This window comes from Chrysemys picta, chromosome 3 (assembly GCF_011386835.1).
Source record: "Chrysemys picta bellii isolate R12L10 chromosome 3, ASM1138683v2, whole genome shotgun sequence".
Lineage (NCBI taxonomy): Eukaryota > Metazoa > Chordata > Testudines > Emydidae > Chrysemys > Chrysemys picta.
Genome location: NC_088793.1, coordinates 150,660,919 through 150,677,513, shown reverse-complemented (window position 1 = coordinate 150,677,513; position 16,595 = coordinate 150,660,919). Strand labels below are relative to the sequence as shown.

Sequence of the window (16,595 nt, the reverse complement as noted above, 5' to 3'; positions counted from 1 at the left end):
ACCTTGTTCTGAGATGTATTAGCAGGAAAGTTGTAAGCAAGACATGAGAAGTAATTCTTTTACTCTACTCAGCACTGATAAGGCCTCAACTGGAGTATTATGTCCAGGGCCGGCTCCAGGCACCAGCTTCTCAAGCAGGTGCTTGGGGCGGTCGCTTCAGAGAGGGGTGGCATGTCCACGTATTCGGCGGCAATTCGGAGGACGGTCCCTCACTCCGCCTGGGAGTGAAGGACCTCCCGCCGAATTGCCGCCACAGATTGCAATCGCGGCTTTTTTTTTGTTTTGTTTTTTGTTTTGGCTGGTTGGGGCGGCCAAAACCCTGGAGCCGGCCCTGATTGTGTCCAGTTCTTGGCACCAGACTTCAGGAAAGATGTGGCCAATTCGAGAAAGTCCAGAGGAGAGCAACAAACATGATCAAAGGTCTAGAAAATATGACCTATGAGGAAAGGCTGAAAAAATTGGATTTGTTTAGTCTGGAGAAGAGAAGACTGAGAGGGACCTGATAACAATCTTCAAGTGCGTACAAGATTGTTATAAAGAGGATGATGATAAATTGTTCTCCTTATCCACTGAGAACAAGACAAGTAGTAATGAACTTAAATCGCAGCCAGGGAGATTTAGGCTACACGTTAAAAAAAACCTTCCTGACTTTAATGGCAGTTAAGCACTGGAACAAATTATTTAGGGAGATTGTGGAATCTCCATCATTGGAGGTTTTTAAGAACCACTTAGACAAACACCTGTCAGAGATGATCTAGATAATACTTTGTCCTGACTCAGTGCCGGGGTCTGGACTAAATGACCTACCAAGATCCCTTTCAGTCCTACATTTCTGTGATTCTATTATTTTAAGATCTACACCAATGTTTCCTGAAGTAGGCACCCTGAAGGATTAACCAGGGCACACAGAAGGTGTATAAATTAACATGTGTAGACCTTTAACAACACATGGCTGATTTGCAGGGGCTATGCAATCGGCTTCATTCCCCTAAAAGAGGGCTTAGCTTTTTAAAGATTGAGAAACATTGCATTAGAGCAACTGGAAATGTCTAATTATCTGATCATCTGCTTTTCTAAAGTGCCTGTTGTCATAGTAAATAGAATTGTCAATCATTGACAATGTGAGAGTGTGCTTCTTGTCAGTCTGAGAGAAGAATAGTCAAAGGTTATTTCCACAGGATGTTTCCCAGTTTGTATTGTCTTGTCAGCTCAGTGTGATTCCATGTCTAGAAACAATGTGGTTCCACATAGTCAACCTCAACTGAAGTTGATAGTTTTCAGACCTTTTGGAAAGAAGATATAAAATTGTCTTCCCAACACTTTGTTCGGATCCCTTCCAGCACAGCGTCTGTTGCTTCCGATGCTGTTGCCACATTCATTTTCTCACTTTTCTCATTCTGCAAGTGTCTGGAAGCCATCTGCTCTTCACTGAGCAGATTTGGATGTCACACACAGTGCAACCCCAAATTCAAAATCTATTGACTTCATCAAGGATGCTGAAATACTAGCAATACTTTTATCAATCTTCCCCCTCCCACCATCTTCTTCACTTCTCTTTTGCAGTTGGAGGACTCTCCATTAATACATTACAGCTGGCGGCCCCAACCAGCAGTTTGGCTGATGCTGCTTAGGCATGATCTGACTCCAAATGCACGTCTGTTACTCAAATGATTTTCAAATTTGGAAGTATTCAGCTCTTGTTTCAACTCCTTTTGCATGGCCTGAAAGACCGTATGGAAGTTGCATTAACCCTCTAAAAGTCTGTGCAGTTGACTCATAATACCAAAGAAGCTGCAAGTATGGGTGTTTTATTTCATATTCTTTCAACCAACTACATCATACATTTAGTATAGAGCACAAAATAAACTATCTTGTGCATTTATATGATTATTTGCACTGATATTGCACCCATCCTAACTCTGGCCTCTAATTTAGACTCATAGGGCTGGTCCACACTAACCCCCCACTTCGAACTAAGATACGCAACTTCAGCTACGTTATTCACGTAGCTGAAGACGAACCATCTTAGTTTGAACTTACCGCGGGTCCACACGCGGCAGGCAGGCTCCCCCGTCGACTCAGCGTACTCCTCTCGCCGAGCAGGAGTACCGGCGTCGACGGCGAGCACTTCCAGGATCGATCCCAGAAGATCGATTGCTTACCGCCGGACCCGGAGGTAAGTATAGACGCACCCATAGACTTTAAGGTCAGAAGGGACCATTGTGATCATCTAGCCTGACCTCCTGCACATTGCAGGCCACAGAACCTCACCCATCACTCCTGAAATAGAGCCCTAACCTCTGGCTGAGTTACTGAAGTCCTCAAATCATGGTTTAAAGACTTCAAGTTGCAGAAAACCCACCATTTACCGTAGTTTAAACCTGCAAGTGACCTGTGCCCCATGCTGCAGAGGAAGGCAAAAAAAAAAAACCCCAGGGTCTCTGTCAATCTGACCAGGGGGGAAATTCCTTCCCGACCCCAAATATGGTGATCAGTTAAACCTTGAGCCTGTGGGCAAGACCCACCAGGCAGATACCTGGGAAAGAATTCTCTGTAATAACTCAGAACCCTCCCCATCTAGTGTCCCATCTCCAGCCATTGGGGATTTTTGCTACTGGCAGTTGCTGATGGGCTACATGCCATTGTAGGAAATCTCATCATACCACTCCCTCCATAAACTTATCAAGCACAGTCTTGAAGCCAGTTAGGTTTTTTTGCCCCCACAACTCCCCTTTGAAGGCTGCTCCAGAACTTCACTAATTTTACTGACATCCAGAGCATTTTCATGGAAGCAAGAAAGTAGCAATTTGGCCAGTGTTTCACTGTCTTTTCTATGTATAAACCTCTAAGCACTTCATTTATATCACTATTCATTTGAACATACTGGATAATTGAGAGATTGACCAGTTTTATTTACAGCTTTAGTGGTATTAATGCAAACAGCAAAATAACTTGCATTCCTGATTTCCTTAGTCAAAAACTGTACAACTTATCAATGCTAGTCAACGAAATGATGTAAAATGAATTTGTCTGAACTAAAAGAACCGTTGATTGCACTTTCCAAGGCTTCTGGTGAGGTTACCAAATTATTATAGCAACAGATCAATGTGTTCTTAAAATAAGAAGTGCGCATATACAGGCAATCAGAAATTTGTTCAGCGGGAGCAATTTTGGATTCAACATCCCTTTTGGACATTTCTTTTCTGGGGAGCGCTCAGCATAAGCAGTGAACTTTCAGAGTGGTAGAGGAATTGGAGCCGTCCTCAACACTGCTGTTACAGCTTCATCCAACAGCAGCTGTAGGACCAACAACATCTCGAGATTGTGAACTCTAGTGAAAAAAAGCTAAAAATGTCTATATTACCTCAGTTAAAGGGGCAGATAAAACCTCATCACATCTTCCAGTTACTTTTCCCAACCTACGAAGATTCTCATATTACCGAGATTGAAATTCAGCCACCAAGGTGTCATCCATTCCCCAGTCTCGCCCAAACATGGGGTAAAACATTTGATAGTACTGGCTGGATTATATGAGGGAGAGAAATAGATCTGGGTTTCATTGGCTCTCTGAAAACATCATGGCCCATTCTTCCTCACTATCCCATTCAAAGATCCCATATACACATTAAATGAGAGAGCGGACAATTTGGATCCCTGCAGAACATCTCTTGAAAGCACCTCAGGACAGAAGAACAATTGCCCCAAAGTACCCTCTGGAATCTCCCCAAGAGATAAGAGCAAAGCCACCAAAAGGCTGCATCATTTGTTTGTGTTAGCATTAGCAGATGAACTAACTCCACCTCATAATCAATGGTATTGAAGACAACTGATAAAGCTAACAATATCAGCAGGGATACATGGTCAAGGAGGAAGGGAGCTACAAAAGCTTTCTCTGCAGCTCTGTTCAGTATCTAGGGCCATACTCAGAATGACAAGAATCAAGGCGATCTGAAGTAACCGGGTATACTGAGAATATTTACACCAATAGTGTAAGCAGAGAAGACCTGGCATCTGTCTCCTTAAGATATTGCCGTTCACCTAGGGATGCAGACAGCTCAGTCCAAACCTACTTGATCTTATCTACATAATGATGTTGAATGTCCTCTACAAGAGGAATGAGTCTCTAATCAGCCATCAAATGAAGACAGGTTGGATGAATTTGAAATAAAGCTGCTGATCAAGACTTAAAGATTCTGTTGGGGAGAAAGGGAACTTTTCTTTGCCACTCACGCAGGCACCACATGACATTTCAAGAAATCTTTATGATGCATTTTGTCAGAATCAGCATGAGATTTATACTGCCAGGGCTCTGTCTTCCTTCCCCCTTCACTTGTCTCAGATAATCTGTAAACCATGATGACCTGTCAGGATGAAGTTGGGAAAGCAAATATCACTTCACTGATATGGGCCACTTCATTGATGGTTGAGGACAGAAAAATAAAGTCCTACCAATCCCTTGATTGAGTGGTCTGTGGAAGAAACAATACTCTCCCTCCTAATCCTCCAGAAATGCTCAGGTTCATTAATCTCTGAGGACAGAAATCAAACTGGTCTCTCATCCCATCAGGAGACATGTATCCCAACCTCATATACCAGACAGTGTTAGTCCATGACCTGGGCAGAAGCGCAATTAGCCCACCTCTTGTCCCAACCCACCACAGATAAAAAATCTGGCCAGCTGTATGAATTGAGGTAGCAACCAGTGGACATCACGGTAATTGTGAAATCCTGGGTTGCCTCAAAAGAATTGTCATCAACATAGATGTTAAAGTCACTGAGTACTCTCAGCCTTGGTTCCTCCTAGAAGGAATCTCGATACCTCACGCAGTGACTTTGCAGTGCTACAGAACAGTTGCAGTACTAACACCAGTCCTGTCTTAAAGTCATCCAAGGACTTTCACACAAGATGGGCACACTGGGTGAATTCCTGGCCCTGTTGAAGTCAATGGCAATTTAGCCACTGACTTCATTAGGGCCTGAATTTCACCCCTTGTATTTAGTCTAGTTTTGGGGTGGAAGATCTGCATTACAGGCAGGATACAAACAGCATCACCAGACATCCTCACCCATTTCCTTTTGGTTCATACTGAACTGAGTATATGACTAGAGTCATCTGCACCAAAACTTGGCCAGCACGTGTCTTGCAAATTACACTGCTCTACAGCCAAAATGTTTCTGAAATAAATGTAGTCAAACTTTACTAATTCTGGGTCACTGAGAATGAAAATGATGCTTAAAATTGTTGATTGGCTCTAGTTTTCAAGATATGCTATTGGGTCAGTATATACGACCCTTGACTTGGGAATGGTGGAGGATAAGTGAGTTATAAAGGGAAGGGATCTCAGTTCAAACCAGAAATGACTAAAATACATCTTTGACTGGATCTATGACTAAATCTATGATTGGGTTTGGACAGTACTTGCTTTTTAGGCAAAACAATGAATGATGCAATCTGAAGCTGGTATTGCCTCATACATGATATGAATTGCATCATGTTATTCCTAGAAGTCATGGATGATGCAATCATAACGAAGCTTACATCACTCTGCTGAACAAATTGCCCTATATCAGCTCTATAAATCATACAGTGCCGTGTTCTCTTATTTGTCAGTATTTGATTTTGCAAAGGGACACATTTCTCTTTAGTCAAAGTGAGCAGAGATGCCTCGTACTTGTGTGAACAGTGCAGATAACTTCTGCTATGTTTGTGGTGCAGTGACTTTTGCATCACAAAAGCGCAGTATAACCACTATGGTTAAGAAAGCCTATCACCTTTATTTTGGCTGCAAAATTGGAGATCAGGACAAGAGGTGGGCCCCACACATATGCTGCAACACTTGTGCAACAAATCTTCGCCAGTGATTGAACAGGAAAAGGAAATCTATGCCTTTTGCAGTGCCAATGATTTGGAGAGAGCCAACAGATCATACCAGCAATTGTTACTTCTGCATGGTGCCTCCAGTTGGGAAAGGTGTGTCAAAGAAGAAAAAGTGGACTGTGCATTATCCAAACATTCCATCAGCTATACGCCCAGTACTCCACGGAGAAGTACTGCCGGTTCCTGATGCACCAGAATCATTCTCACTTGAGTCAGACGAGGAAGAGGATGAAACTTCTGGTCCTGAACCATCAGTCACAGGACCCACATTTTCTCCCATCCTCCTCCTCTGAACCACACCTCATAACACAAGGTGAACTGAATGACCTTGTCAGGGATTTGGAACTACCCAAGAGTAAGGCAGAGCTGTTGGACTCCAGGCTACAGCAGTGGAATCTCCTGGCAGGTGATGTTAGGGTTTCCATGTTCCGTGACCGTCAAAAGGATCTTGTCCCATTCTCCTTCATGGAAGGTGATCTTGTAGTCTGCAACAACATCGATGGTGTGATGGCAGCCCTCAACATCGTTCACGATCCAGATGAGTGGAGACTGTTCATTGATTCATCGAAGACGAGTCTTAAAGCTGTTTTACTGAATAATGGCAATGTTTTGCCATCAATTCCAGTTGGTCATGCAGTCCATATGAAGGAAACCTATGACAACATGAAACAACTTGAGGTGCATAAACTATGACCAACATCAGTGGTAGCTTTGTGGCGATTTGAAGGTTGGTGCTCTCTTGCTTGGTCTGCAGACTGGATACACAAAGTACTGCTGTTTTCTCTGTGAATGGGATAGTCGTGCAAGAGATTCCCACTACATCAAGAAAGATTGGCCACTCTGACAGTCATTGGAGCCTAGGAGGAAAAGTGTTCAGCATCCACCACTTGTTGAATCAAGGAAGATTTTGTTACCACCCTTACACATCAAGCTGGGTCTGATGAAGAATTTTGTCAAGGCCATTGACAAAACACAAGCAGCTTTCAAGTACCTCCGTGGAAAATTTCCAAGGTTAAGTGAAGCTAAGATAAAAGAAGGTGTCTTTGTTGGTCCTCAGATTCGTGAACTTCTTCGAGATGATGCATTTGACCATGCACTGCGTGACAAGTAAAAGACGGCATGGAAAGCCTTCCAGTTAGTGGCAATAAATTTTCTCGGAAACAACAAGGCAGACAACTACAGATTGTTGGTGGAAAACCTCCTCAAGGCATACAAAAGCCTTGGTTGCAACATGTCACTAAAGATACATTTTTTGCACTCTCATCTAGATTTTTTTCCACCGAACAGCGGAGCAGTGAGCGACAAGCACGGCGAGCGATTTCACCAGGACATTGCAACAATGGAGAAACGCTATCAGGGCAAATGGAGCCCATCAATGCTTGCAGACTATTGCTGGACAGTGACAAGAGATGCTCCATTTAATGAATACAAGAGACAAGCCAAGAAGCGCCGAGTAGACACTGAATAGGACTAAACTATGTACATAATAGTTTTTCGCCTTTTGTTTCATACTAAATTTTATTTATATAACCCTTTTGCTGATTTTTAAAGTGTTACATAAACAGGGCAGGTGAAATATTATCATGTAAAGCAACCATAAACACATGAAAAGACCTAAGTTTACAATTTATGATTAAAACTCTACTATCCAAACAATATACATAGACATAAAATGTAAAAACTTAAATATCTTAGAAACAGTAGCCAATCAGTTGTTTTAATTGTCGGATTTGAATTCAGCACATCAAAATACATAATAAATAGCACATTTTATCTCTGAAGCAGACGACTTCTCAAAAATTGTAGACCAGTGTTATAGACAGTTGATGCTTTATTAATCGCTAACTTTGCATTGGTCAGCACGAAGTGAAGGCCCAGAAACTTGTTCACTGGTATCCCAATCTTCTGATAGCTAATTAAGTGCGAAACCAATAGAATTGAGACTAAACAATCTTGATTTTGAATTATGCTTTACTTTAAATCCTTTCCTTTCTTATCTCCCGTTGCCTACTACCACAGACATCAAGAGATCCACACCCTCACAACCAAACACCCTGCCAGATCTCTACAGTTCCAGCAGGAGATAATATTGTTCAGCCATCTCAGGCACCCTTAGGTAGCCATTGAAGGGCTGCTACAGTTGACTGCCCAAATAAGGACTCCCCAGGGTTGGCTACAATGTTAATCTATAATGCAGGTTCCCTAACTCAAACAAGCCCAATTGACAGTTATTCCCCCAAATGTAATAAGTCTCACTTTCCTGCTTTGGGAGACACCACTCCAGCTTAATCCTATACCCTTGCCATTGAGCACAGATATCTGGGTTTGACCTACATATCAGTGACGGGAGCCTAATCTTGATTTCACTCTAATTAACCAGTTTATTGGTTACTCTGGCATGTGTCTGTCTCAGTCTCCCCTGTCAGAGATGATGCGGTTTGTATAAATAATTGTTTCTGTGAGAAGAGGGGATTTGAACCTGCAACTCCCACATCCCAGCTGAGTGCTATACCTACTATGCCATAAAGTCAATCTTTCACACACTCAATATTTACTTATTTATACAAAGTGTAACAGCACCGACAAGAGAGAGTGCAAAAAACTCGTTAGCTCAGTGGTTAGGGTATTCGCCTGGAGTGGGAGAGACCCAACTCTAAATCAGGCATATGAATCAAGTCCTCCTACTTCCCAGCTTTAGGTCACTGTTCTAAATCAGGCAGAGCAAGAATTCTAACCTACAGCCCAGCAGAGTACTCTAACCTCTGAACTACTGGCTGTTCTGTGGTCCCATGTTCTCTCCCTTTGCCCTCTCCTTCCTGCCAAAAAACTTCAGCAAGACTCAGGTTCATCCTGGTGCAGAATGGGATTTTTTGAAATCTCAAAAACTTTCACAGCATGGGAAATCTTCTTCTCACTCAGCAGGATAACCTCACACTTTGCCGGATTACGGATGGAAGTAGATTCCAGAGCCAAACATTCCCTCTTCCACTGAGAACACCCTGCATCAAGCCTCAAGACGTTAAGTTCTAGGAGCTGTTGGTGAGAGTGCCCCTGCTGTCTCAACTGTCCAGAAAGTGGACATGGAGAGAAGTGGCCTCTATGGTAGTCAGGATCCAACCATATAGGGCTTTATAGATTGCATCCAAGAGGAAAGGTTACAATGTCCTATCCAGACATACATGGAAAAACTTTTATTAATTACTGCTGCCTCATCCAGCTGGGCATCCAAGAAGACCACATTATGAAGTTCACAGAGACAAGCAGGCATATCCCGTCAAAAGAGGAAGCAGATACCGTGGCCTTTTTTTCTGAATGTTTCCAACCAGCCCAGCCACATCACCTCTGTCTCACCCTGACTGAACTTCTGTCACCTTCCTGTCATCCAAGCTCCTATTTTGACCAGGCACTGCGGGTGGGGGGAACACTGAACCATTTGGATCCAGTTGTCATTTGCATCCTGATGGCACTGCAGTTCAAACATCTCACTCTTCTAACAAGCAAATGAGAAGGCTCAAAAGTAATTTCTATCACTTTATTTTTGTATTGAAAATGTTTACTTCAAAATTTAGCAAAGAGACTTTTTCATGGAAATGCTTAGATGTTATTCTGAAGGGCAGTATAGAAACCTTAAAATGGATGGATGATAAGCCCTGTGCCCATTTTATGGATCTAGAGAATAATAGAGAAAATACCATCATTGAACTGTCAAGTATGGCTCTGGGTAATAAAATGGGCAAGATAACTGATGACAAAAACCTTATGTAATCTAGTGGCAAAGTTCAGTTAGTAGACTTAGTCAAGGTTCAAGATCAGTGGGTGTTTTCTGCCCAGGGCCCAGGTGTTATATTATTCCACTATATAGACTGCCATATGTGGAACACATTAAATTTGGACCTATTCACCTGCATTTTTCAGTATTTACTACTTACACATTTGGAAACCATTGGCAAAGTTTTAGTCACATTGGTTTCAGAAATTCCTGTGGCTTGAGTACAGCTGAATTGGAAACACTTTTTGTTCCATGTGCCAGGTATTTTAAGGAGCAAACCAATATGATGACATGTTTCAAACGAGGCTTCAATGAGTGGAAAACAAAAATAGAAATCTGTATTTAACCAGAAGAACTCATAACAGAGACACCAAAGCTAGACCGTGTATTCCAGGTATGCTACACTGGACACAAGTTACACAAGCATGTGAGGCCAGTGATAAAATTATACAGAGCAAAGCAACACAATGATGGATGGCATCTGTGCTAAAATTCAAAATAAGAGACAACATAATGGGTGTGGCTTTTTAAAAAAAAACCATAAATGTAATGTTTTCAAAGGTTGAAGATGAGACTATTGTTTTATTTTAATGCATAGAACTTACCACCTGGTAGAATGTTTTAAACACCATATTAGAAAATAATTAGAGGTACGGTTGATTCAAAACCAACAATTCAAATATTTCAACCTTTGGGAAAGTTTGAATCTAGATCTGAATTTCGCAGTTCATGTCCATCTCTATTTTTGTATAAAATGTGTCCATAATGCCGTCCTGGGGAAAGTCACATCCACTCCTCAATCAAACAAGACAGGTTGAACTGGCCTAGGGGAGGAATCAAAAGATAAGGAGAAAGCCTGAGTAACTCCACTCTCCCTACAAACAAAAGGAAAGGGGGATTCTTTTTAAACCAACCCAAACAGCATTGTAGGCTCCAGCCTAATAGCACAACAACCTCAGGACTGAGTTTGCCAAGAGTAGCAGAACGGATAAATAAAAGCAATACAAAGATTAATTGGACACTGAAGACAGCTCTAACTGTGATTATTTCAAGTGACTATAAATTTAAGTAGTTAAATACAAGATTGTCTGATGCTGAAACGAAAACCTTTGACTGCAAAGGTACAGCTGAAGGGCAGGACATAATGTTAATTGAGGTACTAGGACAATAAATCTCTAGATTGTTTGACTCCTAGAACAAATTCAGGGCCGGTAATATATGGGCTCCCTAGAGAGATTAAAGTTCAGAGTCACAGAGAGTTTCTTTACAAAATTGATCTTCAGTTTGATTGTGGACAAAAATAAGCCAGAATTTTTCAAGTTAGTTGACTATGAAGTCTGCCATGGTAACACTGATGATAACAGTATGTATCGCTTACTGAAAATAGTGCTTTTCATCCATGCTTATTTGAAAGGTAGGTAAGTATTATCAGTTTCTCCATGAATTCTTCGATTCACTCACTGCACCATGACCAGCAGAACTGGCTGACAATGGAGTTGATTGAATGCTACAAATTCCTAAGGGAGGGGTGCACAGGGAACACTCATCCTGCACCTCAAGAACATCAGGAGTCCTTTGCTGCACTTTCTCCAATGTATACCTGTGCTTTAATGAAGCCATCTGACCCACTAGTTTTGTTCTCCCTACAGTATTTTGGCATAACTACCATTGGAGATATGGATGGATAAGGGAGGAGACTAGGGGTGCAATCCTGATCCCACTGAAACCAATGGGTGTTTTACTATTTACTTCAATGGGGCCAGGACTTCACTATCTATTGTGTTTTATTGTAGTGTATTCGTATAACACCACTAATTTTTGACACCTCTTCTGCCATGAATCCGACACTTCTTTTGACTCATATGTTGTTTGCTTTAACTCCCAAGAGAGTTTCATTTCTTAATGTGTTAAGAGCACCCACTCCATCACAGACTTCCCCACTCAGCCCTACCCTTCTCTTATAATCCTTGTATGGAATGAAAGCTGTGTGTGTAGTTTTTGTTCGCCTTGCTTTTTAGTCTGTATTAACACACTTGACCTTACGTACTTTTGGTGAAATTAAATATGTTTCAATCTCATTTTTGATTAAGCTACAGGGTGTAACAACAAAAGAATAATGGTTTTAGCTGGAGTACTGACAGGCAAAGAGAGGTCATTACTGCCCTCGTGTTCCAGCCAGAATTCCATTCCTTGAAGCTAGGGTACATTCCTTAGGCCTAATGAAAGGTTGACATATAATTTATTTTCTTGGCTGAAATAATAATTGAGATGGAAACCAAAGTGTATTGTACAGCAAATCTTTTGTTCCTTGCATTTTTCTTTAGTAAAAAAGGCAAAACTTGTTTTATTGGGAACCTTAAGACACTCCCTAGAAATAGAAAGTGGTTTTGTAATAGTTGTGCTTTTTTAGTAGGTAACTTGACATTTCCGTCATTGCTGAACTGAGCCCAGTTACTTTAGTCCTTGTTGGGAAGGCTGTCTCCCAGAACAAGAAAATATTGTAGAAGTGTACTGAGTGTGGAAGTTCAAGCTGTCCTGCAATAGCTCAAGGGCATGAATACCAACCTCAGGGCAGACTGTTAAGAAGCAGGGCACAAACACCAAATTGGTTGTGAGTTCTATATTTAGTTTTCACCATCCAATTATCTAGTGTAAACTCCTCAAGCACTATAACAGCCTTAACATGGAGTTACAGACAGTTCCCTTGGGAACTCCGATCTATCATACCACCCAGGTAAGCTTACCTTTGTGATAGATGGTCCCTTACGTCAAAGATCACAGCAGTATTCAGGCTATCCCCAGTCCCAAAGAATCAGTCACTTACCCCAGGTCAATTGCACCTTAGATCTCACACCAAAGACAACACTTGTAATCAATCCTATAATAAACTGTCTAAAGATTTATTAACTAGAAAAAGGAAATAAGAGAGTTATTTACAAGGTTAAAGCAAGTGAACATACACGCAAATGAGTTCTCATCTTAAGTTTCAAAAAGTAATAGAGGCTTCTGTAATAAGCCAGATCTATACGTCCCTTCAGGCTAACCCAGGCTAAGCACTGAGGAATCCCTTGCTTATGCCTAGGAATCTTGCCCCCCAAGAGTCCAAGCAGCAAAGAGATACAGTTCCTCCTTGTTAGGGCTTTTTATTCCTTCCCCACTTTTGCTTCAAGTTGCAAATTCTGCTGTTGGGACAAATTCACTTGCACATCTCTTCATGGAGAGGAGAGGAGCAATCAATGAAGTTCTGTGTCCCCTGATGTTCCACAATAGTTCATCTGGTGTTAATAGGTCTCCTTTGTCAGGCAAGAGTTGCACCTACTGTTGGAAACTAGTATTTCACACTCATTAATACTTTTCTCCTGTCTGGTGATTTCCAGTTACAAAGCAAACGCTTAAATATTACCTTATAACATGTCGTACAGATATTTGCATGCAGCAACTTACAACCATTTCATAAACTTTAAACGCTAAACACATTCTTATAATTCTAATACCTATTTTAACAGTACTAACATCCAGGTGAGCTAGGCTGGTTCCAGCTATGTATTTGTCAGTGTTCAATTGAGACCTAGGGCCTTGGCATGAGCTGGCATCTAGTCTGCCAGCATCACACTGATCAGACACACTCTGGCATTGTGATGTAGAAACCATCCAGGAACTTGTGCCTCCAGTCTGACCTAATGTATCTTCTACCTCCTGATTTTCAGCAAATGTTGAGAAAACTGCTGCTGAAGTGCAAACATACTGTCCAGCAGCAAGGATCAGGTTAACAAAGTGAAGTGAAGAATAAAAAGATCCTAAGTTGCTTTCCATGCATTTTAGACTCTATTCTATGGCAGTATTTCCCCTCACATTTCTTTTTGCCTCATCTAACCTCTTGCAGCACATCAACTTTCAAGCAGTTCCCCTTGTTTATATTCAGTAGTTGAATTTAGTGCATGTCAAAGTTAATCTTCCCCACAGTTTGTACCTCAATACTCCTTTTTGCTATTCCAGTCCCAGGCACCTCCACCTCTGCCATTGTACCTCAGTCCTAGCTTGCCGCGCCTCTGCTATTTCAGTTCTCACCTCTGTTAGCAGAGACAGCCAGTTGTATCAACTTTGAGTTAGTTTTAAGGTGTAGACAAACATCTACAGGTGACTATGCAGAGACAGCCAAGCTAATTTTTATGTGTAATTTACAGTAAGGGCCCGTTTCTGATCTTGCATTCGTATAACTCCAAATTAACTCCACTGAAATCACTGGAGTTACACTGTGTGAGCAAAATCAGAACAAGGCCTAAGTTAGGATTTGGAACCCAGATCCCCAGAAGGGAAAGACTAATGCACTACCCCATAGTACTACTTAGCACTTTTCAAGCTGTTCTTATTCTAATTAAAATGCATTTCTCTTTCGTCCCTGCTCCATATGATCATTGCTAACCCCTGACAACTTCTACTTGTAGGTGTTGCCAGTCCTTCTGAAGAGCTAAATGAATCTGATCCCGTGGAAGAGAGGCTTCGAGCACAAATTGAAGAAGAGAAAAAAAGGTGTTGTTTCTGCCTCATCACATACTTCAAATATCAAATTAAAATGACATCTGGATATGTGCAGCATGTCCCAATAAGACTTCAGGACTCACAGCGAACCTCTGCTTTGCTTTGACATTATTACAAAAATGCCATCTTTCTGGTTCACTATTAACTTTCCACCTTCAGTCTAAAATGTCAGCTAGTTTCCTGTAAGCCTGGTCTGGCAGTCTAAAAATAGTGCAATATGTTACTGTTTTGAGGATCACAGTTAGCAACTTGTTTATTGGGATCAGAGTTAGAAATTTGCTCTTTGGTCGTAAGCTGGCAGGGGTGCTACCAAGACAACATACTTATCCATCTGTTATTTGCTCCCGTGACTGTTTCAGGAGCAATAAATGATTTTCTTGGGTCAGGTTTTTGTATCTGCTGCCCATAGAAGTGCTAATAAAATATGAGATGCTCTCCCATCCCTGGCTTTGAGAAGTTGTTTTGAAGTTCAGGGTTGGTAACTGCCCTGGGTAGCATAAAACTACATTAATGATCTGTCAGCATGTTTTCCCAGAGCCAAAGACAAAACTTCTCTGTTCTGAACAAACCCTCTTCTCCTTTCTCACTGCAGCTATAAAACAATGTTCAATCGCTTGAAAGGGTTGAAGATAGAGATTGAACACTTGCAACTTCTTATGGAAAAAGCCAAGGTGAAGCTGCAAAAAGACTTTGAAGTCTGGTGGTCTGAGGAGGCATCGAATCTGCAGGTATCGGCATGTCTCCTTCAACAGCATGCAAATATAAAATTAAATCTGCACTTGTTGCCTAAAGAAACCATTGATTAGATAGGAAGGGGACTATTATGGCTGAAGCTTCGGTCCTGATTCTCCTCACTCTTAGTGTGGTGTAAATCAGAACTTGAGAGTTACACTAGTGTAAAACTAGTGCAAGTGAAAGAACTATCAAGCTCTTTTTCCCCACTGTGTGCCCTAGTTTGGCACCCTCTTAAACATCTTCCAAAGAAGTCATTTTCACATAAAATCTAACTCAGAAACAATACATGTTAATCATGTTTTCAATTTCTTTTAACTTTTTTTTAAATGTTTTACTTCAGAAACACTTGTCTGAGGAATTCCAAATGGAATTGAAAGATCTTGGTGACATCTATTGCACCCGGCCTGTTCTGAGATGGGGAATGGCCTGCTCAGGAAGTTGGTCATTGAATACTGAGTACATTGGAATGATCCATTTGATTCCAATGAATTTTAAAGAATTTAAAGTGACTAGGGGAGACTTAGGGCCAGATTATCTCTTACTGCTCACCAAAACTATGCTGCTTTACAATTTACATGGCGTTTGGAACATGGCAGCCACCACCAGTAGCACATCCACGAAAGCAACACAGGCAACTGATTTCCAACTTCCCCTGGTTTTGATGACTCCTGTAGCCCTACAGAACTTCTAAGCTCCCCTGTGGTTCACCTATTCTCAGCTCAGAATGCCAGCACAGCTCCTGGCTCGCCAGCCAACTTCCACAACTGATACTGTAGTCAACTTTAGGAAATCCACAGAAGCAGAGGTCCCCGGTTTAATAATTGTAGTTATAACAAACTAAATAGGTTTATTTTAAAATAATATGTAAAAAGTTTGTACCATAGTGAAACAAGCTAAGATACAGGGCTTCACAATCACAAGAGATATCACAAAAGCAAAAAACATCACAAGAGATATCATTCTCATGGACTTTCTCATTGTCACTTCTCTAAAGGTCTTTCCTAGCAGGATTTTGCTAAGATATAGATGGTGGTGGCAATAACTTGTTGGAAAGGAGCCCAATTATGTCTGCTAGTAGAAGATCATCCCCAAACATTTGAGATCAACTAATAATAACATGTGAGCCTAAATTAAGAAGAATGCAGAATCCAAGGAATCCATGTATTATGTGACCATGTGAAGAGAACATTGGCTCCTTGAGTAAAAAATTATTAGTAAATAAAATTTTAACATGTTCAGCCAATATTTCTTTTTGTTCCAAAAAAAATCTATATTAATAACTAAACTGTAGTTTTATGAAAACATTATAAAGAAATGTATTGAACATACAGTTAACTTTCATGAACTTGTTATCTTGATATTGCATCAGGCAACTTAACTAGCTTAAATGCAAGTTTTGGTAGCAAAATACATGTTAAGTCAAAACATTGTAACTGTGTGGGTGGCAATGGGGAGGGGATTAATGGCCTTGCTATCTGCAAACACAGCCTTTCAGAGAGCTGTGAAGTATAATCCCTGTACCTACTGGAGGATGTCTTCTGTGTCTGTCCACAGGAGAGGCCCAAGATCAGCCTCTCATGATTCATCAATGGAAGATTTAGAAATCTGGACTAAATAATGACTTTGATACCTTGAACCTTAACCTATCTATAGATCTAAACACCTTAAGTAACT

At 41.1% G+C, this 16,595-nt stretch overlaps 1 protein-coding gene across 14 annotated transcripts in view; it reads left to right on the top strand.

Moving 5' to 3' along the window:
• Window positions 1-16,595, top strand: part of KIF6 (kinesin family member 6) — a 378,942-nt gene that overhangs the window by 346,216 nt on the left and 16,131 nt on the right. For all 14 annotated transcript variants that reach the window (XR_010599843.1, XR_010599844.1, XM_042848514.2 and 11 more), the window contains 2 exons: window positions 14,093-14,177; window positions 14,779-14,914. Coding sequence is in view for 12 of the 14 variants with exons in the window: in XM_042848514.2 (XP_042704448.2) it covers window positions 14,093-14,177; window positions 14,779-14,914 (221 nt within the window). In the remaining 2 variants the exon portion in view is untranslated. The remainder of the gene's footprint in view (window positions 1-14,092; window positions 14,178-14,778; window positions 14,915-16,595) is intronic.